Here is a 24,882-nt window from a genome sequence, read left to right on the forward strand (position 1 = left end):
TCAGCAAACTCCTTCACCACTAACGGAGCAAGATATAAAATTAAACTTTTCCCGAAATCACCCTGTTGGGGAGGATGGTCACAACATCATGGCCACCAACACAATTCAAACTAGGGCATTACATCATCGTCATCGTTCTCAGCCACTCCCTCTGTTCACTGATTGGACCGGTAAAAATTTGTTCGGAGAAAACCTAAGACTACACAGCAGTCCCAGATGTAGTAGTGAAGGAAAATGAAAATTGAGCGGAAGTACGTAGGAGGGCAGAGCCAGGCTGGGAACTCATTTGCTGTCTGAGAGCATTTCACTGGGAATGTGACTCGGGGGAGTTTGTTAGTCTCTTGACAGTAGCAAAAAGAGTGCGCGTGTTGTTTATGTTTCTGTTTATAATATTTAAGAAGAGGGTCTGTCTAATTTTGCCTAGTTCCACATTGAAAGCATGAAGGCTACCTTTATATATGTAAAATCGACCACAAGTTTTGTTTTCTGCCACATGCGTTCAGATTTCCTGCATTGTCTTTTCATTATTTGTACTGCTGTTGAGTTTCTCCAAGGTGATTTTTGTTTGCCACTCTTTTTCCTGACTTTGAGGGGAACAATATCATTAATTACACTCTTAACTTTTGAGTTAACCCGGACACTGACTAGCAAAAAGAAAATTAGCAAATCATGTTCAAATCTGTGACGTCACTAAAAACTGTTAGATATTTATAAAACGGACAAGCCCATTGACACCTCTCCCTCAATTTCTGTTTCAAAAGAAAATATATCAACATACCACAGAAAACTTCTTATTAATCACTAATTATGGGGTCTCATGTTTGCATACTTTTATCACAGATGAATGGAAATAAATGCATTATTTGTCAAATTCACAGATGTTTCAGAGACATTTTCATTCAAATTTTATTTATTGATTAATACAGCATCTGATGGTACAATAATATAGTTCAATATATAAGCCTACACTATCAATGGAGTTCTTACCAGTTTTATTTTGATAAACATGACACAATATAACATTGCAACTACATGAAAGAGGTTTTACTGTTATAAAAAAAACTTAAGCAGTAGTGGATCTGAAGGTTTAAGAATAAACACGAAACACACATGATTGTTGCGATGCGGTGAATTTTGGCCAATTGTTAATCAGCTGTGTCATCATCAGAGCTTGTGAAGCTGCTCTGGAGAACCTGCGCAGAATGCACCAGCTGCTGCTCTCGAATCCCCCTTGCAGCACTTTGATGCCTTACATCACAGTCACATGGCATCGACGCAGTCTCAAGTTAGACAAAATGTCTAACCGGCCAATCAGTCTGTACAGCGCTAGTTGAAGTTGAACAATCCTTTTGACACATATGTGTCTATCTGTCAATTGGAGGAAGCCATGCCCTATTTTGGAGTTCTAACCATGATTATATCCAGAGATCTGCAGCTATACCCTTCTCCCAAATACAACAAAACACATTCAAATAATGAAATAAACAGCTGATATTAAAGCAGACAGGGCCTGAAGAAGCTGGAATTGATGAATTCAGAATTATAATTCTAACATTTTATATAAAACCTTATATACATTTTATAATTATATAATATTTAATTTAATAAATGATACAATAATTATATAAAACCTTATTTGTAAATGACCCAAATATATTTGAACACAGTACAAGATAAATCAACATACACATGAAGATGAATAATTGTCAGTAGCAGGAGATGGTGACCTCTGGTGGAAGTTTGAGGGTTTCAACAAGCACATATGAGAATCACAAACAAAACTGATCATTTAAAGGGACAGTTACAGGAATACAGGAGACAGAATAACTGAAGATGATAATATTGAGCACTTTGAGACTTTAAATTGATATATTGTTAATTGTGAATTTGCACAATTATGATTTGATCCAGTGTATCAGCAAAAATTATCAATTGTGATTTAAAAGTATGATTTTCGTAAAAAATAAGATGGTCCCTGTCAATCATCAGTGGCTCCGCCCACAGAGCTCAGGATTGGTCCCTTTGTGCTCCGCCTCTTACTGCAGCCTCTTCCTGTTGATCTGAACACACAATAAGATGAAGAAAGACTGACTGAAGTTCATCAACAACATTATAAACTCTTTCAGAAGAATCATAAAGCGATCACACTAGTACTGAAGAGAGTTTTATTGATTATTTCACAAGTTTACATCAAATGAAATAGAGTAAAGACAATGCGTATTTGGGGATTGTGTTGACATCTGATGAGAGTTTATTAAATTAAAGTGAGGAGATAGGGTGGTGGAGGAATGCTAAAATAAAAATTGAAAGTAAATTTGTTGTATATGTACACCTCTTATTGTGTGATAGATTGATTAGCTTAATGTGCTCCACTTGTGTTTAATTAGGTTTAATTATCTGAACGTGCTCCACTTGTTTAAATAGGTTACGTTATCTGACATGCTCCCCTTGTTAATTAGGTTTGATTATCTGATGTGCTCCATTGTTTAATTAGGTTTAATTATCTGAATGTGCTTCTCCCAAAACTAGTTAATAAAACTACACTTCACGAGTTCACACGTATATCAAATTAAATAGAGTAAAGATAATGTGAGAGAATTGGCAGAGAAATGTGGCAGAGAATTGGTGGTCTGGTATTTTGAGAATCCTAGTTGCTAGACCAGGAGGGCCCGTATTGCCTCACAGTGTCAGGCGGACAGGCCCTACTGGCCCATGAACTGGGAAAGCTATTGCAATGTCTGAGGGGGGCCAGACTCACTGCAACAGATGAGAAAAACCCTACTGGCCACAGATGTTTGTTAAAGAGAGCTTTTGCAGTGTCCAAAAGGAGATCAAACTCACGGTACCAGACGAGTCAGCCTCACTGGAACGGAAAAAGAGAAAATCGGAGCATTGACCAGGTGAGCTCTTGCAGCGTCCAAGAGGAGATCAAGACTCAAGGTATCGGATGAGTAAACCTCACCAGATGGAAAGGGAAAAAGGAAAGGGAGAGAAGTTTTTTTTTTTTTTTTGTAAATCCCTTTGACCGGGAGGTTGAGAACTGTTTATCTCCGGAGCGCAGAGGCATACCTCAATTGTGGAAAAACTGAAAGCGGCTCAATTAACATTTGATGTACCTGACTTGGAGGCACTTAACAGTATTAATATAGGAAATGAGGTGATTGAAAGAGAGAAAAATCAAGGAACGGCTTGTTATATGAGAAGTGGGATGCTTATATGAAAGAGAAAAGTCAAGAAAGAGCTTATTATATGAGAAGTGGGAGAAAATGTCACTGTTGGCAGTGGAGAAAAGGTTAAAGGTCCCATGGCATGGATTTTTTATTATTTTGTAATATTTCCTGAGGTGAACTTATATTGTTAGTATGGTTTTACATCAAAAATTTCATAATTTCGAAATAAAAGGCATTTTTTTCTATACTGACAATAGCCCTCTGTCTTGAATGCTCTGTTTTAAGGGGTGTGTCTGCTGTGAGACTGCAGTGAAAACACCCACTGTTGTGATTTAGTAGTTAATCTTTGCATTTGAAATGAGATTACGTTCGGAGGGGGCATGGTTTAGTGAGGCGCGAGCAGCACTACTGCCAGTCGAAAAGAGAGACAGAGAAAGGCAGTTGTTGAGAGCGCAAGTTTATTTTGTTTGTATCTGAGAGCTATATACATGACATGTATACAGTAAGAGCTTCTGTTGAGAAGTTTAACAGCATCATTCAAACGGCAGTGTGCACTGCAGATATACATGTGACTGACACATCCGAACATTATTAAGAGTGTTCTTTGATCGCTCACTGTAGTTTAATAATTTAAATAACAGATTTGTTTCATGCTACTAACAGAAACGACGTGAAGTTGATGGTTTTAGTCACTGGCTTGATTCTCTGATGCATCAAGATGGCCAGTGGTGGGACTGACGATATTAAACAATTTAGAAAGAAAGTCTGCGTGAACTTTAAATATTAGCTACACATCAGGCATTAATGAACACTGTTACTCACTGTTTGTGGCGGTGCTGTCGAATCCATATGGTAAAGCCTGTGCAGTGCTGACATTGCAACTGATAAACTGAATCTATTCTCTACTAATTTTCTGGGCGGGAAAGCAGAGGAGAAGGGGAGGAAGCCTTTCCTGTTATGACGTCATAACAGGAGAATATAAGATCAGCTCGTCTGAGCTCTCATTTTCTCAGAGGAAGAGAAAGACAGCCCGAACTCGGTTTACACCGATCAAAATTTCTAGCCACTTGGGGACAATATGCAGGTTAGGGGAACTCATATTAATGTTGAAAAACCTCTAACCTAAGACCTTTAATCAGAGAAACTGTGCTCCTGCGGGCAATATCATCCAACTGCGGCCACAAATGGGCGTTATCGTGCTGGTGGGGGTTTCCATTTTCGCAGACTCGAACGCCCCCTTCTTCTTCTTCATCTTTTCTGCTGAACTGCTAGCTGTCAACATCCGGATTAACATGTTCAACATTTGCCGCTAGTTAGTTTTTCTCAAACAGAAGCTTCAAAATAAGATCTAGCATCTTGCAAAATGACATCATGACTTTGCCTAAACATACGCGTCACGTTCAAAAGCCAAGTGGCGTGTTATCTGTATGCATTTTGAGCTATCCGCGTGTATGTCTACGCCGAAACTAACCATTATGTGTGTGTGTGATTCCACGTGTATGTCTACGCCGAAATGAACCATTGTGTGTGTGTGTGTGTGTGTGTCCACAATGTTTTAGATTCGTAAACATACTAAATTATGTTTTTTTTTTTTTTATTTAAAAACACAGAATGTTTCTTGTGATGGGTAGGTTTAGGTATCAGGGTTGGGTGTAGGCAACCGTTATTGTGATGGACATGGCCAAATTAAATATTTAGAATCAGTTGCAAGGCATTTCCGCTGAACTGGTTTGGGGGGGAAAAATCCCGCGTATGACATCATACCCATGTGCCTTAAGAAACTCATCACGATTGGTCGATGAGATACTACCAGGAACGCCCAACGTCTTGTTTCATGACGGGAACGTCCAAGCCGCAGCTGAACCCTTCAGGGGGAACAGCACTGCTGTGGCAGTGGAGAAAGGGTTAAACAGAGAAACTGAGCTCCTCTGGGAGCAGAGGGAACAGCACTGCTGTGATAGTAGAGAAAGGGTTAACCAGAGAAACTGAGCTCCTCTGGGAGCAGAGGGAACAGCACTGCTGTGATAGTGGAGAAAGGGTTAACCAGAGAAACTGAGCTCCTCTGGGAGCAGAGGGAACAGCACTGCTGTGATAGTGGAGAAAGGGTTAACCAGAGAAACTGAGCTCCTCTGGGAGCAGAGGGAACAGCATTGCTGTGATAGTGGAGAAAGTGTTAACCAGAGAACCTGAGCTCCTGTGGGAGCAGAGGGAACAGCACTGCTTTGATAGTGGAGAAAGGGTTAACCAGAGAAACTGAGCTCCTGCGGGAGCAGAGGGAACAGCATTGCTCTGATAGTGGAGAAAGGGTTAACCAGAGAAACTGAGCTCCTCTGGGAGCAGATGCAACAGCACTGCTGTTTTAGTGGAGAAAGGGTTAACCAGAGAAACTGAGCTCCTCTGGGAGCAGAGGGAACAGCACTGCTGTGTTAGTGGAGAAAGGGTTAACCAGAGAAACTGAGCTCCTGTGGGAGCAGAGGGAACAGCACTGCTGTGATAGTGGAGAAAGGGTTAACCAGAGAAACTGAGCTCCTCTGGGAGCAGAGGGAACAGCACTGCTTTGATAGTGGAGAAAGGGTTAACCAGAGAAACTGAGCTCCTCTGGGAGCAGAGGGAACCGCACTGCTGTGATAGTGGAGAAAGGGTTAACCAGAGAAACTGAGCTCCTGCGGGAGCAGAGGGAACAGCATTGCTGTGATAGTGGAGAAAGGGTTAACCAGAGAAACTGAGCTCCTCTGGGAGCAGATGGAACAGCACTGCTGTGTTAGTGGAGAAAGGGTTAACCAGAGAAACTGAGCTCCTCTGGGAGCAGAGGGAACAGCACTGCTGTGTTAGTGGAGAAAGGGTTAACCAGTGAAACTGAGCTCCTCTGGGAGCAGAGGGAACAGCACTGCTGTGATAGTGGAGAAAGAGTTAACCAGAGAAATTGAGCTCCTCTGGGAGCAGAGGGAACAGCACTGCTGTGATAGTGGAGAAAGGGTTAACCAGAGAAACTGAGCTCCTCTGGGAGCAGAGGGAACTGCACTGCTGTGATAGTGGAGAAAGGGTTAACCAGAGAAACTGAGCTCATCTGGGAGCAGAGGGAACAGCACTGCTGTGGTAGAGGAGAAAGTGTTAACCAGAGAAACTGAGCTCCTCTGGGAGCAGAGGGAACAGCACTGCTGTGATAGTGGAGAAAGGGTTAACCAGAGAAACTGAGCTCCTCTGGGAGCAGATGGAACATCACTGCTGTGTTAGTGGAGAAAGGGTTAACCAGAGAAACTGAGCTCCTGCGGGAGCAGAGGGAACAGCATTGCTGTGATAGTGGAGAAAGGGTTAACCAGAGAAACTGAGCTCCTCTGGGAGCAGATGGAACATCACTGCTGTGTTAGTGGAGAAAGGGTTAACCAGTGAAACTGAGCTCCTCTGGGAGCAGAGGGAACAGCACTGCTGTGATAGTGGAGAAAGAGTTAACCAGAGAAATTGAGCTCCTCTGGGAGCAGAGGGAACAGCACTGCTGTGATAGTGGAGAAAGGGTTAACCAGAGAAACTGAGCTCCTCTGGGAGCAGAGGGAACTGCACTGCTGTGTTAGTGGAGAAATGGTTAACCAGAGAGACTGAGCTCCTCTGGGAGCAGAGGGAACAGCACTGCTGTGATAGTGGAGAAAGGGTTAACCAGAGAAACTGAGCTCCTCTAGGAGCAGAGGGAACGGCACGGCTGCAGCAGAGAAATGACAAATGGAGAAACACATTTTTATAATAAACTGGGACTTTGGGAATTTCTGCTTAATTATTGCAGAATGCTCCTTTAAATTAGTATGAGGGAGATAAAATATGCTGTCTCACAATTGTGTGCAACAAATTACAATATAATCATAGTAGAGGAAACATTGTAGAGGAAACATTGTCATTATATGAATTTGCTTGGCATGAATGTGCACTAATCATGATTGTGAACGTCTCTGAACTGAAGCATTGTTGTCCATGCTAGAACACATAATCTGAACTAGCCTTTGAGGTTTGCATTATCGTGATATATGTTTTTCTACCTCCCAAAATATAAGATGGTTTAAAAATAATCATTATTACGCTATACACTATAGCCTACTGTAGTAAATGTATGTTACATTTAAGAAAATGGGTCTCAAAAATACATGGTATTTCATGAGATACATTTAATCTTGCTTGGTCCGGATTTTCTGACTTTCAGTTTGGAAAGTCTCGCTCCGGATCAAACTGAACAAAGGTTGGGTTCATTTCTAGTGTGAAAGCATTCTGTATGATTTGAAATTTCAGACCATTTACAGAAATGTATTGTTTATGTTCAAATACTGTTAAAAGCCTTAGAAAGCATTCTTTAAGTGATTTTTTTTTCTATGAATAGTTTACATTTTAATAAAACTTCACATTGAGAAGAGCTGCAGGTTCTGACACTTACTGATGGATTCTCATATTCAGAAAAGCTCTGAGGATCAAGAGTCGTGCAGGAGTCTTCAGGAGGTCTGGGATCAACGGTCTGTGTGAAAGAGAGCGAGAGATCGGTCATGTGATCATCTGTGATGGAGGATCTGATGCTGGCGTCTCACTTACTTTGAGTGTGTCGTACAGGTCAGAGGTCATGGACTTGAGCTCAAGAGCTGTATATGTGTCTTCAGTGGGATCAGAGATCTACAGGAGAGACAGAAGGATATTCTTAGGTTGTTTTCACCTTTCACAACATTCATATGTGGAAATACATCTGATATAAATCATATATGTGCATTTGTGTCATTTGTATTTCCCTGGTCAATTAGCCTGACAAACCAGACCCACATCAAGATGTTTGGTCTGGAAACTCACCATAAACGGCTGTCTTTCAAATTCCCTCTGCACACAATTGGATAGCGCTACAACCAACCAGAGCAACGTGAAGCAGAGCTAGTTTATAGATTAAAATTTCGTCGTATCTGGTCTTCAAAACTCCGAACACATCTTCCCTTTTTAAGAATTACTTCCGTGCCATTCTTTGTTCTTTTCTCAGAGAAAAGCTTAAAGGACAATGTCAGACTTTAAGATCTCAGTTATCATTAATGTCAGACTGTAAGATCTCAGTTATCATTAATGTCAGACTGTATGATCTCAGTTATCATTAATGTCAGACTGTATGATCTCCAGACTGTAAGATCTCAGTTATCATTAATGTCAGACTGTAAGATCTCAGTTATCATTAACGTCAGACTGTAAGATCTCAGTTATCATTAATGTCAGACTGTAAGATCTCAGTTATCATTAATGTCAGACTGTAAGATCTCAGTTATCATTAATGTCAGACTGTATGATCTCAGTTATCATTAATGTCAGACTGTAAGATCTCAGTTATCATTAATGTCAGACTGTAAGATCTCAGTTATCATTAATGTCACACTGTATGATCTCAGTTATCATTAATGTCAGACTGTATGATCTCAGTTATCATTAATGTCAGACTGTAAGATCTCAGTTATCATTAATGTCAGACTGTAAGATGTCAGTTATCATTAATGTCAGACTGTAAGATGTCAGTTATCATTAATGTCAGACTGTATGATCTCAGTTATCATTAATGTCAGACTGTAAGATCTCAGTTATCATTAATGTCAGACTGTAAGATGTCAGTTATCATTAATGTCAGACTGTAAGATCTCAGTTATCATTAATGTCAGACTGTAAGATCTCAGTTATCATTAATGTCAGACTGTAAGATGTCAGTTATCATTAATGTCAGACTGTATGATCTCAGTTATCATTAATGTCAGACTGTAAGATCTCAGTTATCATTAATGTCAGACTGTAAGATCTCAGTTATCATTAATGTCAGACTGTATGATCTCAGTTATCATTAATGTCAGACTGTAAGATCTCAGTTATCATTAATGTCAGACTGTATGATCTCAGTTATCATTAATGTCAGACTGTAAGATCTCAGTTATCATTAATGTCACACTGTACGATAGACAAGGCGCACATACAAATGGACACACAAGAAAACTCGTCTGGAGTTTTATATCATCAATGAATTATGTGTTTGTAAATGAAAATGAAAATTGAAATGGTGACTACAAAGAAATCTCTGTAACGCTTTATATTATGAAATAAAGTCAGTCTGGTTAGTAATGTGTGAAGCTGGTAATGCTGTTTGTGGAGTTGTTTAATCCTCTGATGAGATCTTCAGAGATTTAATGTCTTCTTTTATCTTCAGTTGATTTCATCTAAAGCTGTGGTTGAAGTCAGTTGTAGTTCTTGTGTTTCTCTGTCCTTCAGTGATTCTGATTGTCAACAGCAGGTGTTCATATGTTTTAAAGAATGATTCAGGACATTTTAACATGTCCATAACTGAAAAATAATGTTTGGAAAACATTCTTAGAGCAACATTTTGTTAGCTTAGCTATATCGTCTGAAACACAGATAACGGCTGACGGTTGATGTTCTGCTTCTGTAAAGTCGTGTTGTGTCTGGATGATTTACCTTTTTTACTCTAAGATCTTCAGGTTTAACACTCCTCCGTTTCTTCCTGTTATAATAACAGACATTAAAGGAGTCTATTAATTGACTGAAGATATTAATTTTTTTTAAAGATGAATGATAATTAAAAACACAACTGAGACATTTCTTACATTAGACTAATAAAGATGTAAACATTTATACAATCACTGCAGTTTTTTGTATTGGTCTTACATTATAAACATGATGATGATGATGATGATGATGATGATGATGATGATGATGATGATGATGACAAAGATGATGAAGAATAATCCTCCAGATGCTGCTGTGATCAAAATCACATTCCTACCAGCACCATGATGAACTGAAAGAGGATGATCCTCATGATTAACTCTCAAAACTGATGAATGATGTGAAGATGTTAACAATATGCAGATGATCATAAACTCACACAAGACGTTTAGAGTCACAGCATCAGAGTATTTCTCTCCATGTTCATTGATGGACTTGCACTTGTATTCTCCACTGTAGTCAGAGCGGATGTTTGAGATGCTGTAGATTCTTCCAGATCCTACAATCGTTCCTCCTTTAAACCAGCTGAAGTTCAGAGCAGGAGGGTTTGAATCACTGCTGCAGCTCAGAGTCACTGAATCTCCCTCCACTATTACACCAGATGGACTGATGGACACTGAGACGCTCCTGGGAGGATCTATAAAAGACAAAATTAAATACATCTTTAATCATCTCATTCTCTGTTTTTTATTAATTTTTTAACAACAAATTAATCTGTACTCACACATGACATTGAGATGAACATCAGGCGATGTGTGAGTGTGTCCGTGTACAGCACAGCTATATCTGCCTGCATCCTCTCTTCTGACTGACTGCAGCAGGAGTTCATTGTTTCCGTCTCTTCTCTCAGTTAATGGCTGTGAGTTTCTGGACCAGATGAATGTTGCTCTGTCAGTCAGAGTGCAGCTGCTTTTACATGTCAGACGGACTGAATCTCCCTCTGTCACTCTCTCAGGAGACTCCACCTGAAGATCTGAACACAACACACACATTATATCTAGTGCTGCAACCTATTTCAGCTTCCATTAACACAAGAGCAACATCCCCCCTCACCAGACATGTTATTCCTCTAACCAGCGTCCCCACATCTTAGCTTCTCTTAGAAAATGGAGGACTTGATTCATGCTGGAATCAGATTATTACACTCCTTTGCTGTGAGCCCCATAATATCAACCAAAAATCGTTGAGCCACACAATCACCAAAGCCGATGGGCCCAGCTCGCCCTCCCCCTCCTCCTGAGAGACTTCTTCGGTCACAACGCCAGGGCCCACACCCTCCCCTTTCTGTTGTAGATGAATGTCTCGGTTACGTATGTAACCCTCGTTCCCTGTAGGAAGGGAACGGAGACGTTACGTCAGTACTGATGAAATGGGGGCTTTGCTTAGAATAGTCAGCTGCCTTCAATCTCAATCAAAACGATCCAATGACATTTGCGGAATTTGCCAAATGCAACCCCGCCCCACTGCGTAGGTATAAACGGTGTTGCATAGCAGTCACGCATTTATGTTTCTGCTTCGGAGCCGAGTACAGAAAAGACAGAAAATGTGCATTTGTCTCATGGGGATCAAAGACTACAATTCCCAGAATGTGCAGAAAGTGCCCTGTGAGGCCACCGCTCCTGAATCACTTTTACTTTCCCACCACCGCGTTCATCTTCATAAAATCAGTTCAGTTAGAGAACAGACACTACAATTAAAAACTAAAAGTGTCTGTTCAATATATTGTGATTTAGCCACTGAGGAAGTGTCACAAAGCAGCAGGAGTACGATTACAAGCATCATAATGAGCTGAATAAGCTCTCGTGATGAGAGCTGAAGTAAAGCCGTCCACGCTCGTGGCAGTAGTTCTCAGCGCGTGTTCAGTCTGTCGCGTTTTCCGTTTATGATTTGGAAGATTATCTTTCTTAGGAATTAACTTGAGAAGATAAAATACCCACTTTGCTCCGCTGGCTGCACCGTTAATATGAATGCCTGAGCCGACCTGAGCTGTGAGTGTGATCATGCGAGTTGAAAACATGCGGAAATAGCTCCCTCTGCTGGCTGTAGTCTTTAGTCTCTAGCCAAGAATTTTACAGATGACGCAAATTAACGATATTTGCGTCACCGGTGTAATTTTTCCAGAAATAAAATGCATAAATCTCTTGTCTCAGGGGGATATGAGGGTGGGAGCATGATCATTCGAATATACTCCAGGGTTACTACTGATAGAAAGCCATATGCTAATCACTGAAGTAACCAGCACATTTCTCTGGTAAGGCGGAGAAAAGAGGAGAGCCCTTGATGGGGTTGCAAATGCAACTCAAAACTGTGTTAAAGTAGCCCAATTCTGCAGAAAAAACGCGGACTTGGCAACACAGGCCCTTGATCGCAGTTTGAGTTGACGTCAGTCGGATATCAGATTTATTACCACATATGAGTTAGGCCTGAATCAGATCTGATGATTTCGTAATCCATGAATTTTTATCCTGCTTACATGTTCACATGTCATATCCTATCTGAGCCACGTCAGAGTAAAAAAAAAATGGAATTGGGTCACTTGAACCATGCAGTGTTAATGGGGCCTTGAGGAAAATCGTTCATGCTTTCATCACCACATTGTTAAAAATTGCTGTGAAAATACAGGCTATCTCCTACAGTAAAATACTGTTATTTTAATAAACAGTTTAATCCTTTAAATTTACAGTCTAGGTTCCATAAATGAATTATTTGCAGTAAATTTACCGCATTTATGTGTAAATCCATTTGTTCCGAGAAAAAAACAAACAAAACAGTATTGGACTGTAAAAAAAATCACGTGGGGGCGGGGCATCTTCAACACATTTTTTTTTTTTTCAGAACATAAAGCAGACGCAGTCAAAGAACAGCAACACTCCTCTAGGTTGTTGTTCAAGGTAAGTGTCACAGGGTGTTTTGGCGTAGGTTCATGTTTCATGTTTTTAGGTTTTCATGTTCACTGTCAGGTTTTATCATGCACTTCCTGGTTTTGTCATGTATTCCCTGGTCATGTGACTCTATGCCCTCATGTGTTCCTGACTCGTGTTCCTGTGTCATGTTGTCATTGGTTTATGGGTTAATCATTGTTCACAGGTGTCCCTTGTCTTGTCATTAGCCCTTGTGTATTTAAGGCTACGGCTACACTAATCCAGATAAATTTCTGAGTTTTCGTCTAAAAACCACACTATCATTTTCAATCGTTTTCCAAAAAATGTTCATCTGCACTGAAACATCTGAAAACGCTTACATCCCCGTACTGCGCATGAGCAAATCCAGGAAGCTTCGACTTGCGTCATTTCTGCTACTCGTTTATTTATTCTTTGAAATTTTGCGGCAATGTCGAGAAAAGGCACTGAGTTTTTAAAATGGGTCGACAGTGAGGTGGAGTTGTTGCTGCGAGTAACACATGAATATAAAGTGCTAAAAGCAAGTGAAAATGTAGACTGGGAGACGTGCCAAAATAAATACGGCATGAATTGGTCATATGACTGCATCACATGGTTAAAAATGCGTCATCGTATTAAAAAGGCTCAGTTTTCACAGTCCACACTACGACGTGAAGACGTCGTTTTCAAATTTATCCGCTTTGTAGAGCATTTTCAAAACGATACGTTTTCATTGAGTTAACGCTGTCTCATTGTGGACGGAAGGCCAAACGGAGAGAAAAATATACGTTTTCAAATGAAAACGTATTAGTGTGGACATGGCCTAGGCAATCATGTTTGCCATAGTCTTTGTCAGGTATTGATGCTGTAACCCACTCTGGTGAGTGTTTGTTTGTCAAGTCTTTGTTTTGATTTTGATTTATGTTAAGTGTTCAAATAAACTGCACTTGGGTTCTCAACCTCAGCCTGACGTGGTCATACTCAATTCTAGTCAGAATTGCAGCCAATTGGGCTGTGATTATGGGGCGTTTCAACCGAACCAGGAAAGACCTCGATTGGATAGACCTACAACCAATCAGAGAAACGAAGCTACGCATTACGCTAGTTGTCAAATGTCAACAGAGTTCAACTGCACTGTGTTGCCAAGTCACGTTTTTTTCCGCAGGTTGTTTTCTATGTCCGCGGGTTGAAGAAACTATTATGTGATATATAGACCCATGAGTGCAAATTTTAGCAGGGATTGTTGCCAAAATAACACACATTTTGCCCCCCAAACACAATTTTTTTTTCTTCCGGAGAAACCTCTGAGAAGCCATTGTTTAGGGCTAGTAGTTGGCGGGTTTTGTTGTAAAAACTTGGCAACCCTGTCTACACGTGCGCTGGAATAAACGATCTTTGCCGGTGTTGTAAAAATATAAAATAATTTAATGATACACAGAGTACTTACCCAACATGATCATAATTTCTGAGAGAAATAGTGAAGGTGAATGCACAAACAAGCTCTCCGTTTAGGATTCAAACAAATATAACCCAAGCCCCTTTGATGACGTAATGATTAAGTTACTGTTGATCATCTGTCCGTCATCGTCTAAAGCCCGTCCTGATGATTTCATTGGTCAGTTTCTGTTCGGGGATAATTACTCCTCTATGGATCGAGGCCAGACCGAACTGCCCGACCTAAAAATGTTGTGGGCGGGGCTAAGTTCGGCTGGCATCCAGGCTACTTTGAATTGCCAATGGGTATGAAATGTGCTATACAAATAAACTTGCCTTGCTGTCATACACTGATTATTATTCAACATAAGGCTCAGAAGAAGAGATAAACCTCATGAAACTCACCTGTGACAGCAAGAGTCACTGCAGATTTACCAATCCATTTTTCTTTATCAGTGATGAATCTGAAATAGTACTTGTGTGAATCCTTCAGTGTCACATGACTCAGTCTGACGGTGCAGTTCTGCTGTTTATCTCCCAGATACTAAAGCCTCTGACTGTATTCAGGGTCCTCAGACAGATCTGGAAACTCTTCTTTTTTCTCTTTATCTTTTGTTTTGGTCCAGAACACGTTCTTGATCTTATGTCCAGTAGGGTATGTATAAGAGCATCTCATTATCACTGTTGAGTCCTTTAGTGCACAGATGTGTGAAGGACTGTAACTCACACCCCAACCAGCACTAGAAACCCCTGAAACACAGAATTCATCACATTATGAACATGTTTTATTATCAGACACAATGGACCACTGAAAACTTCATATCTTTACAGCGACTCATGACAGGAAATATAAGCTCATCTTCTCAGAATCTATCGAGTGATAAATGATCTCATTACTTCATGAGCTTTGATGGAGGATGTTGCAGAAATAAACACAGAAACAGAAGTGAGAAAACAGACGTCAGTCACGAACAACAGCTCTATCAAATAATCAAACGCATGACTATTAAGAAAATAAATGTTTTAAAGACTTGACATTAATGATTAAAGTGTTTTTTTTTCTTTTACCACCACATTTTAGTTAAAATAAATCAAGTCTGTGATATGCTCGCAAAAAGTCTTTTGACACCTCAACACTATCTCCACATCATCTAAAACAATATTGATGGCAATACACTGATGTTTGACCAATCAAATGCTCTGATGAGTGAGAAAGCCCCTCCCCTAAACCACCGGACACTGACTAACAAGAAGAAAATTAGCAATTCATGTTCAAAACTGACGTCACTAAAAACTATTGGATATTTATAAAACGGACAAGTCCATTGACATCTCTCACTCAAACTTCCTGATTCAAAAGGAAACACATCAATATAGCACAGAAAACTGATCATTAATCATCATTATGGGGTCTTTGACAATAAAATGCAATAAAACATCAGTGTGTTTGTAATGTGAATGTAACAGAGACTCACCGTGAATCATGAGCAGAAAGATCAGAGGAAGAGGAGGAGCCATTCTGACCGACATCAGCATAAAATACATCTATAATACAGCATTAAACATCACTCATATACTCATAAACAGTGTATGTTCATCACCCTAAACAGCTCTTAGTGTTAGTGAGATCTTTGCACATCTGGAGATTATTAATGCTCAACATCAGTGTGTGTGAATGAACTGATCATTAGATGAACAGAAGATATTTCTCATGTCAGGAATCATGTGTTATATGAGCTTCATCTATAGAAATAATCATCAGTTTTCATTTAAGTAAGAGTGTGTTTGTCTTACCGTGTTGAAGCTCATCAGATCAACAGCAACTGAACGACTGACTGTTTTAACACATGCACTATTAGCTTTAGACTCAAAGACTGTGGTTAACACTGTTTTTTTCACACTTGCAGAAATATCAATGTCCCTCCCTTAGCAAGAGAACAACATCACAACTTAAAATGTAAACTCCTAACATAGTCATGATGTATGAACAATGTAAGATAATTTTAAATGCTTGTATTCCTGTGTAAGAATATATCTCTGCTTTAATATCTCCCGGCCATACGGTGTTTGCTATTAAAGCATTCCTCTCTCTCTTCCTGGACCAATAGTGCACAGTATACGGTTATGAAATGTATCATTAGTACTAGGGGTGACCCCAAATAGTAGAAGATTCGATGCATCGTTATGCAGAGCCGGATTCGACCACCGATCTCACGGTCGAATCTATTTGGGTATTATGAAACGAGGATCATACCATTTTGGCAATAGGGGGGTACTCAATATTTTAAAGACGTAGTGTGGCGTTCAGTTTTGCGCCGCGCCTTTAAAATCTGAACACATTCAATAAGTGTACACACACCAGTGGCGCCATTCGGTGCCTATCCGCAGCGACTCAGGGAGTTGTTTAAAATCCTGCCACGCCACATAGTGACATTTCAAGGTTTCATATTACATTTATATAATATTTCCCTCAAATCGTCAAAGTACATGCTGATTTCACCCTGTGCTACAAGATACTCTCATCGTGCAGCTCTTCTTTCAGAAGTCGATCCAAAATTGAGCTTGCGTGTATATAATGTGCACGTCCTGTGTGAGATCCTGAGACACGGCGCTGAGCTTCAGTCCGGTGTGAGATCCTGAGACGGCGCTGAGCTTCAGTCCGGTGTGAGATCCTGAGACGGCGATGAGCTTCAGTCCAGTGTGAGATCCTGAGACGGCGATGAGCTTCAGTCCGGTGTGAGATCCTGAGACGGCGATGAGCTTCAGTCCCGTGTGAGATCCTGAGACGGCGATGAGCTTCAGTCCGGTGTGAGATCCTGAGACGGCGATGAGCTTCAGTCCGGTGTGAAATCCTGAGACCGCGATGAGCTTCAGTCCGGTGTGAGATCCTGAGATGGCGATGAGCTTCAGTCCGGTGTGAGATCCTGAGACGGCGATGAGCTTCAGTCCGGTGTGAGATCCTGAGACACGGCGCTGAGCTTCAGTCCGGTGTGAGATCCTGAGACACGGCGCTGAGCTTCAGTCCGGTGTGAGATCCTGAGACGGCGATGAGCTTCAGTCCGGTGTGAGATCCTGAGACGGCGATGAGCTTCAGTCCGGTGTGAGATCCTGAGACGGCGATGAGCTTCAGTCCGGTGTGAGATCCTGAGACGGCGATGAGCTTCAGTCCGGTGTGAGATCCTGAGACGGCGATGAGCTTCAGTCCGGTGTGAGATCCTGAGACGGCGATGAGCTTCAGTCCGGTGTGAGATCCTGAGACGGCGATGAGCTTCAGTCCGGTGTGAGATCCTGAGACGGCGATGAGCTTCAGTCCGGTGTGAGATCCTGAGACGGCGATGAGCTTCAGTCCGGTGTGAGATCCTGAGACGGCGATGAGCTTCAGTCCGGTGTGAGATCCTGAGACGGCGATGAGCTTCAGTCCGGTGTGAGATCCTGAGACGGCGATGAGCTTCAGTCCGGTGTGAGATCCTGAGACGGCGATGAGCTTCAGTCCGGTGTGAGATCCTGAGACGGCGATGAGCTTCAGTCCGGTGTGAGATCCTGAGACGGCGATGAGCTTCAGTCCGGTGTGCGACCCCCTTTAGGCACAATCGGCTTAGGAATGTGAATGTAAACACACTCAAAGTGTTCTTTTCCTCTCTAGGCGGGTCTTTTTTTAGGTTTATTTATCAAGATTTTTTTTATATATTTGTGTGATGTTCTGTATTTCGATTGCGGCATTAACATGTTTTGAGAAAATGGTTTATGAATGTTTATCCACCACATTGGCTTTCTTATTTAGGTTTAAATAAAAGGTATTGTCAGTTCCTCTGTCAGTTTGCAGGAAGTTTTGGCCGCTTTATTAAAGTTCCCATTCCTCGCGATTCCATCTTTCAAACTTTAGTTAGTGTTAGAGCATAAATAATACCTGCAAAATGATAACGCTCAAAGTTCAATGCCAAGCAAGATATTTTATTTAATAGAAGTTCCCTTTCAAACCCTACAGCGAACGGCCGGTTTGGACTACACCGCTGCACTTCCTGCTGTAATGACGTCACTAGAACCGTTTGTTGACTAAAGCTCCGCCCACAAGAACACGCAAAATAGGGGGCGTGGTCTTTTTGCTCTCCCACGTGGAGAAGAGCGCGCATTCAGCGCTTGCATCTCCCCGTTATGGTAAGAGGCGGGACCTTTCCGGGTAAAGTGCGCTAAGCTGCTGTCCAATCACAACACGGGAAGCGCTGGCCCAATCAGAACTCGTTACGTATTTCTGAAAGAGGGACTTCAAAGAACAAGGAAATCATCAGGCCGTTTTTAGGACAGAGAAAACAGCGCTGTACAGATAAATTAATTGTGTGAAAAATACTGTTTTTTTACATGTGAAACATGAACTCATGTTATATTGCACACTGTAAACATAATCAAAGCTTCGAAAACATGCAAAGAACGGGACCTTTAAATGTTGTTTGCTGTGTGCAGTGTGTATAGGAAAATAAAACTAGTTTTACCCTCCTGCTGACTAGTGTCATGCCCCTCCCAACCTATTCACACACACATAGTTGATTCGACTATCAGTCAACCATAGAAAGATTTGACAATTCTGATTTGAATGTATAAATCCTTAGTCGAGGACATCCCTAATTAGTACGTTTAGCGAACTTGGGAGTAAAACTGTATTTACTTGATACCTTTTATGACACCTGATAAAACATGCAAAGTGGTTCGTAAACAGAGACAAAGATAATATTTTCCGCTCAGAATTCACCCTCTGGATTGGTCAAATTAATCCAGAGCCCCTTTCACACTGCGATTCCGGCAAATACACGGATAATGCGACCCGGCTTTTGTTCCCGGGTTGCTAGATTTGGTCCATTCACACTGCCAGCGAAATACCGTAATATGTGCGCTTTCACACAGAACGCTTAACGGTCCCGGGTCGAGTTGACACGTGACATCCTGATGTGACGTATAATGGCGAGCGATCTCAGCTTCAGCGCGGATAGTAAGGAGCTCCGTGGTCTCGACTTGTGTCCAGTTTGCGCTCATTTCTGCTTGTTTAATTTTAGTTTCTTTTGTATATGAACACTCTCTGCGCTTAAAACACCGACGAGCTCTTCTGGCACTGCAGGGTTGTATTATTGAAAAAACAAGCTCTATGAGTCGCATGATAACTACGTACACGTTGCTGCATTAGTTTCGGCTTTAGTTCACACAGCGCTCGTCCCGGGTCGAATACCGCAATATTACTAGGTCCCCGACCCGGGTCGAATTCGGTAATCAATCCCGGGACGTGGTTGCTTTCACACAGAAGGCGACCCGGCAATGCTCCGGGAATATTGCGGGTCCGACGTGCAGTGTGAAAGGGGCTCAGGAGAGGTGTGGATTAATTGTGACCCCGTCTGTGAAACCCCGGCTAAAGTCGCAAAATTGAATTATGAGATTATGATCGTCAAAGTGCCATAGCCATAAAAATGACGCAAATAGGTGAATCACTCACTGCTCTTGATTGAATAGCTTTTGTAAGTTTAATAAGGATTAATATTTAACTTAAACAGTTAAATATGCAGTAATTTTACATTTGATTACTTTATTCAATTTATTTACCCAAAAAGTAATGTTAGACCTTCCTTGAAAAGCCCGAAAAGCATTATTTTATTAGTAGCCTATCTTTGCTCAATAGTAATTATTTGTGCTGATACTTGTATTTAAGTTATTTGTTCTTATTTTCTTTATTTTTAATTGACAGTAGTCCTTTTTTCCATGAACATAGCAAATACCAAACCATACAGAAACCGTGAACCTGAAACTGTGAACCTAAAACCTTGATACAAACCGAACTGTGAGCAATCTGTACCGTTACACCCCTAGTGTGTTTATCTTAAGGATTTGTTTATTTCAATTTATTTTTTCTTAGTTACTAACCACTAGTAACCGGGGTTACAAGTGCCTTATGTTTAACGTTTGATCGGTAATTGGTATTGCTGACTGGATTGAGGAGGCTCAGGCCTGTATTAAAATTTGTCCTTTATCTATTCCAGATCCAGCTTTCTTTTTATTTTGACCACTTGGAGGGGGAGGCACGAGAAAAGATTCATTACTGTCCTGTTAGCGAAGGGAGTGACCCTGAGAAAATATTTGATGCGTCATTTTTAATGTAATCAAGCCCACACTTTGTTTTAATTGGCGGTGACCATGTCATATTTCCAGATGGCATAAGGAAGCTGTACTAAACTGTGAGATTGTAGTCCATGTCATATTCCCAGGTGGAAGGAAGAGGAAGCTGTGTATTGAATGAGTGTCCAGTCTTCATGAGTCATGTTCAACCATGTCATATTCAACCATGCTATGTCTGGTTAGTCCATGCAATATTCCCAGTTGGCATGAAGTTGATTAGGTCCATCGTCGGGGCAACGATCAAAGAGCAGATAGTCGAATGTGGCAGTTTGGGTGTTTAGCCTTGGGCTACTATTGGTTGGTTAAAGTTTATGGAGTGAGCCTATCACAGTCAGAGATAGAAGACATCAACCTACTATTGGTTGGCTAAAGTTTGGGAAATGAGCCTATCACAGCTAGAGGAAGAGTTTATAGACCTGCCTTATGTAGACTCATGGTATGGAGTTAGTGCCCTTTCCGGTTCCGCATACTGAGTGGGGTGTGGGAGAGATCCCTGGTCGTTTCCTACAAAGTATGGGAAGGTATTTTGGACAGCTTTCTGTGGTTGACTTGTCTGCAGTCCATTCACATATGAATACTACTGTTTGTACTGGCAGTTTTATCCTTTCCATGTAGGGTGTTTTGGAAATCAATATAATACTAGTACTACTAATAATAATAGATTTTATTTATAACGCACTTTTCATTCCGAAGAATCTCAAAGTGCATCAATGGAAAAAGGGAAAAATAAAAAAATGAATAACAAATAAATATATAGAATAATACAAACAATCAACTCATAAAAGCCTTTCTAAAAAAAAAGTCTTCAGTTCAGCATTACATTGGTCCAGGCTCTGTACTGCTCTCAGCTCACTGGGGAAGGTGGTTCCAAAGCTCGAAAGAAAGCACCAAGTCATTAGTTGGGTTAGAAAAATAATGAAATTAAAGTTTTTTTAAAGTAGAAAATGTCTCGGTTATGTCTGTATCCTTAGTTCCCTGAATTAGGAACGAGACGCTGCGTCATCACTTTGGGAATGCCTCTGCGTGATTGCGTCGTGAAGCACGTATGTCATCAATCCAACAGAAAGACAAAACGTCATAGGCAGGTGACGTCTGAAAGAACATATCTAACTCCTCGAAGTCAGATAATATTTAATTTTTAATTCCTCAGAATTTAATCAGCCATAATCACCAGACGATACTGTTTTAATATTATATGTATTCATACAGAATCGTCATCTACAAGCTGCCTCAGCAAACACGAGATACGATCAGTTTACAACATATTTGGCTTTCATCCCTCGAGATGAAAGTCCAAAGGCGCAATTCTATACGCATCGCGATATTTCTCAATGACCACAGCCAGCACCATCAGGAGCTGACTGCATGCCTCGCACCAAACAGTATCACATGTACACCGATGCTTGTGTTACTATAGACTGAAGTCTGAGGGTGAGCAGAGCACGCAGGAAGAACGTGCTCGTCAAGCCTGCTTTTTACACAGACTCAGTCATGATGCTCCTCACTGGCAGGGAATTGAAGTGGCAAGTCGTCAGTCCACCTCCTTGGAGGAAGACGGCTGCAGTATGGCGGGAGAAACCACAGTGTGAGCTCCCGAACCCAAAGAAGCGGCACTGGATTTAACGGGTGAAGGCTGAGAAAGGGCTTGCCCGTCTCACACCCCTCTGTCAGATCCATATGCTAACCCCATGACAGCTGCCACTTTGCCTCAGCAGCAGCGGAGCCTGTGCCACGGGGAACGCGAGCCGGTACGCCCTCCTCAAAGAGCGCCCGGCGGGATCGCAACACGCGGAGAGGCAGAGCCTCACAATGCTCACAGCTGGCACCCTCGTGGTGACTGGGCGTGCTGATCACCCACACAAACAATGCACATAGAGTGTGTATCCCCGTTCGTGATGTAGCGAGGACAGGAAGGAACACCCACTCTGTATGATCGTTCACTTGCCATAATCTCCTTCCTCTAATATCAGTGTGAGTGCAAACTTGTAAAACAGGGGTCTGAACTCAGACACAAACAGATATTAAGACAGACAAATGACACGGAGCACTTGTTGAAGACAACAGAAGCTAACGGCGTGTGTTAGCTGGTGTGCTTTATAGTTTCCAGATCCGTGACGTCACCCGCCTATGACGTTCCGTCTTCCTATTGGATTGATGACATAGAGCTTCATGACACAACCAGGCAGAGGCGTTCCCAAAATGGTGACGCAGCTTGAGTTTCTATGAACTTAACTTTTCTTAAGTGGAAGGAAGCTTTTTCCCTCACGTGCAATATATAGAAAGCACTGAGTAATTATTTGGGTTACTAAAATAACGAAATTGTAGTATAAGTATAAACAAATATGTAAAGAGATATAGTAAAATAAAAAGGTTTTAAAAGTACACACGTATTCTTAATTGGAAGGAAGCTTTTTTTCCTTAGGAAGGAAGCTTTTAGTCATTAGTTGGATTAGAAAAATAACAAAATTATATAGTTGTTTAAAGTAGAAAATAATATTGATGTAACGGGATATATTCAAATAAAAACTGCTTAAAGTTTAAACAACTATTTTTAAGGAAGCATTTTTATCCCTCACATGCAACCAAGCACAGAGTCATTAGTTGGGTTAGAAAAATAACGAAATTATATATATTTTTTTTATTGGAAAATAATATTTGTGTAAAGAGCTATATTAAAACAAAAAGTGCTTAAAAGTATACACTGCTTTATGAAAGGAAGCTTTTTCCCTCACGGGAAACATAAAAGCACCGAGTCATTCATTGGGTTAAAGGCTAAAATAACCTCATGTGCAAACGCAACCTATATAAAAATTAAGAGCGGAATAAACATTTTACATTTTTCAAACTGACTCAATTGTGGTTACCGATAAGGCTACCATAATTCTGATCCAAATTGCTTTGTCGCCTTTCTGGCTGTTGTTGTATGGTAATATTTTTGCAAATGTTTCTTAAAAAATCATTGATATTTGTCCACTGGAACAATAGCTTTACATTTAAGATGGTTTATTTAAAGCAATTATTTTTCAAACAACAGGAATTTGAAAGGCCTGACAGGCCTGCCCCTAATAAAAGCCTGCTTCAAATAAAACCATCAGCAGTTCAGGTAAATAAAGGCCCGGCCTTTATTTGAGGAATTACGGTACACATAAAGATGAATAATTGTCAACAGCAGGAGACAGCTAGTCTGGTCTTACCAGACTCTCGTACATTTCATTTGTACAGAGAGTCTGGCCACTCTCCACTGACAAGCGCTTACTTCCCCGAAGGCGGGAACTCTGTTGAAGTTTAAAACTATTGGATCTGCCCAGAGCCACTCTGGATCTGCCATAACCAATCGCTGATGTTTGGTCGTTACGCATGTCATGCGCCCTTCGCCTGTTTCTCACAAATCCGTCAAAATAAATGTGCAGGCCACCTCAGTGATAAAACCATAGGATAAAACCTCAAACTTGTACATTCGGATTGTGATTTATTCACGCCATGGTGGATGAGAGAGTTTTGTGATCGGGAACGCACTGCTCATGTGGTCCATGACATGATTGTATGCTGTAAATAAAATGTCATGTGATTGGTATGATAATAAATGCTGGTATAAATAACGGACCAATTCAAATGTATACATGCTTTTATTTTCATTTGTTTGAGCAGTGATGTAATATATTGCTCTTGTAAATACTTGCCAGCATTTTAAAGTCTAGAAAATCATCCAAATAACAGCAAGGTAGGTAATTCGGCCGGGGACTTTTACGCAGGTTTTGTGAAACGAACGGCAATAAAATAACTGACAAGCCCCTGTAACTTAAATGATGGCAATACCTTCCGACCCCACGAGAAACAATTACCGTCCAAATAGGGCTTCAACAGCTCCTTCACCACTAACGGAGCGAGCTGGAAAATCAAACTTTTCCTGAATTCACCCTGTTGGGGAGGAGGGCAACAACATCATGGCCACCAACAAACCCCAGTAAAGATTGTTCTTGCTCCGTCTTTAACTTCTGGATATTCGGCAGCGGTGCCACAATGGAATGAATGGTTTCATTAGCATCTTTCTCTGCCGCCATTACTGAACTACAACTCAAACTAGCATTCGACATCAATGTCATCGTTCTCAGCCACTCACTCTGTTCGCTGATTGGACCGGTAAAAATTTGTTCAGAGAAAACCTAAGAATACACAGCAGTCCCAGACGTAGTACTGAAAACGTAAAATTAAAATTGACCGGAAGTACGTAGGAGGGCAGAGCTCGGCTAAGAGACGGCTACATCTGCTGGAAGTTGGAGGGTTTGAAGAAGCACATAATGATAATATAAAGGTACAGTTACAGGAATAAAGGGGCCTATTGCACAAAACTAGGATAAGGGATTAAGCCGGGATATCTTGGTGATCTTGTCATCTGTATGCAAAATTTAGTACACTGCTGTCATGTAAACATACCCTGAAGGCACACTCACACCAATAACAATAACGATAACGAAAATAACTCTATATTGGTGAATAAACTGAGCCAGGATCACCAAGATATCCTGGCTTAATTCCTTATCCTAGTTTTATGCAATAGGCTCCAGGAGACAGAATAATAATAATATTGATAATGATAATATTGAGCACTTTGAGACTTTAAAATCATTGTGAATGTGCACAATTATGATTTTGTCCAGTGTATCAGTAAAAATTATCTATGATGATTGTCGTAAAATAAGATGGTCCCTGTCAATCATCTTCAGAGGCTCCACCCA

General features: G+C 41.0%; 1 protein-coding gene across 1 annotated transcript in view; it reads right to left on the bottom strand.

Annotated features, from left to right (window-relative positions):
- Nucleotides 1–969: 969 nt before the first annotated feature.
- Nucleotides 970–24,882, bottom strand: part of LOC137072755 (B-cell receptor CD22-like) — a 47,108-nt gene continuing 23,195 nt past the window's right edge. Inside the window, exons 8-12 of the mRNA XM_067440678.1 lie at nt 9,849–9,972; nt 9,630–9,675; nt 7,737–7,814; nt 7,585–7,662; nt 970–2,060 (exon numbers count right to left, since the gene is read on the bottom strand). Of these exons, the coding sequence (XP_067296779.1) occupies nt 2,037–2,060; nt 7,585–7,662; nt 7,737–7,814; nt 9,630–9,675; nt 9,849–9,972 (350 nt within the window). The 3' untranslated portion in view covers nt 970–2,036. The remainder of the gene's footprint in view (nt 2,061–7,584; nt 7,663–7,736; nt 7,815–9,629; nt 9,676–9,848; nt 9,973–24,882) is intronic.

The sequence above is a fragment of the Pseudorasbora parva genome, chromosome 4, assembly GCF_024679245.1.
Source record: "Pseudorasbora parva isolate DD20220531a chromosome 4, ASM2467924v1, whole genome shotgun sequence".
In the NCBI taxonomy this organism is placed as follows: domain Eukaryota; kingdom Metazoa; phylum Chordata; class Actinopteri; order Cypriniformes; family Gobionidae; genus Pseudorasbora; species Pseudorasbora parva.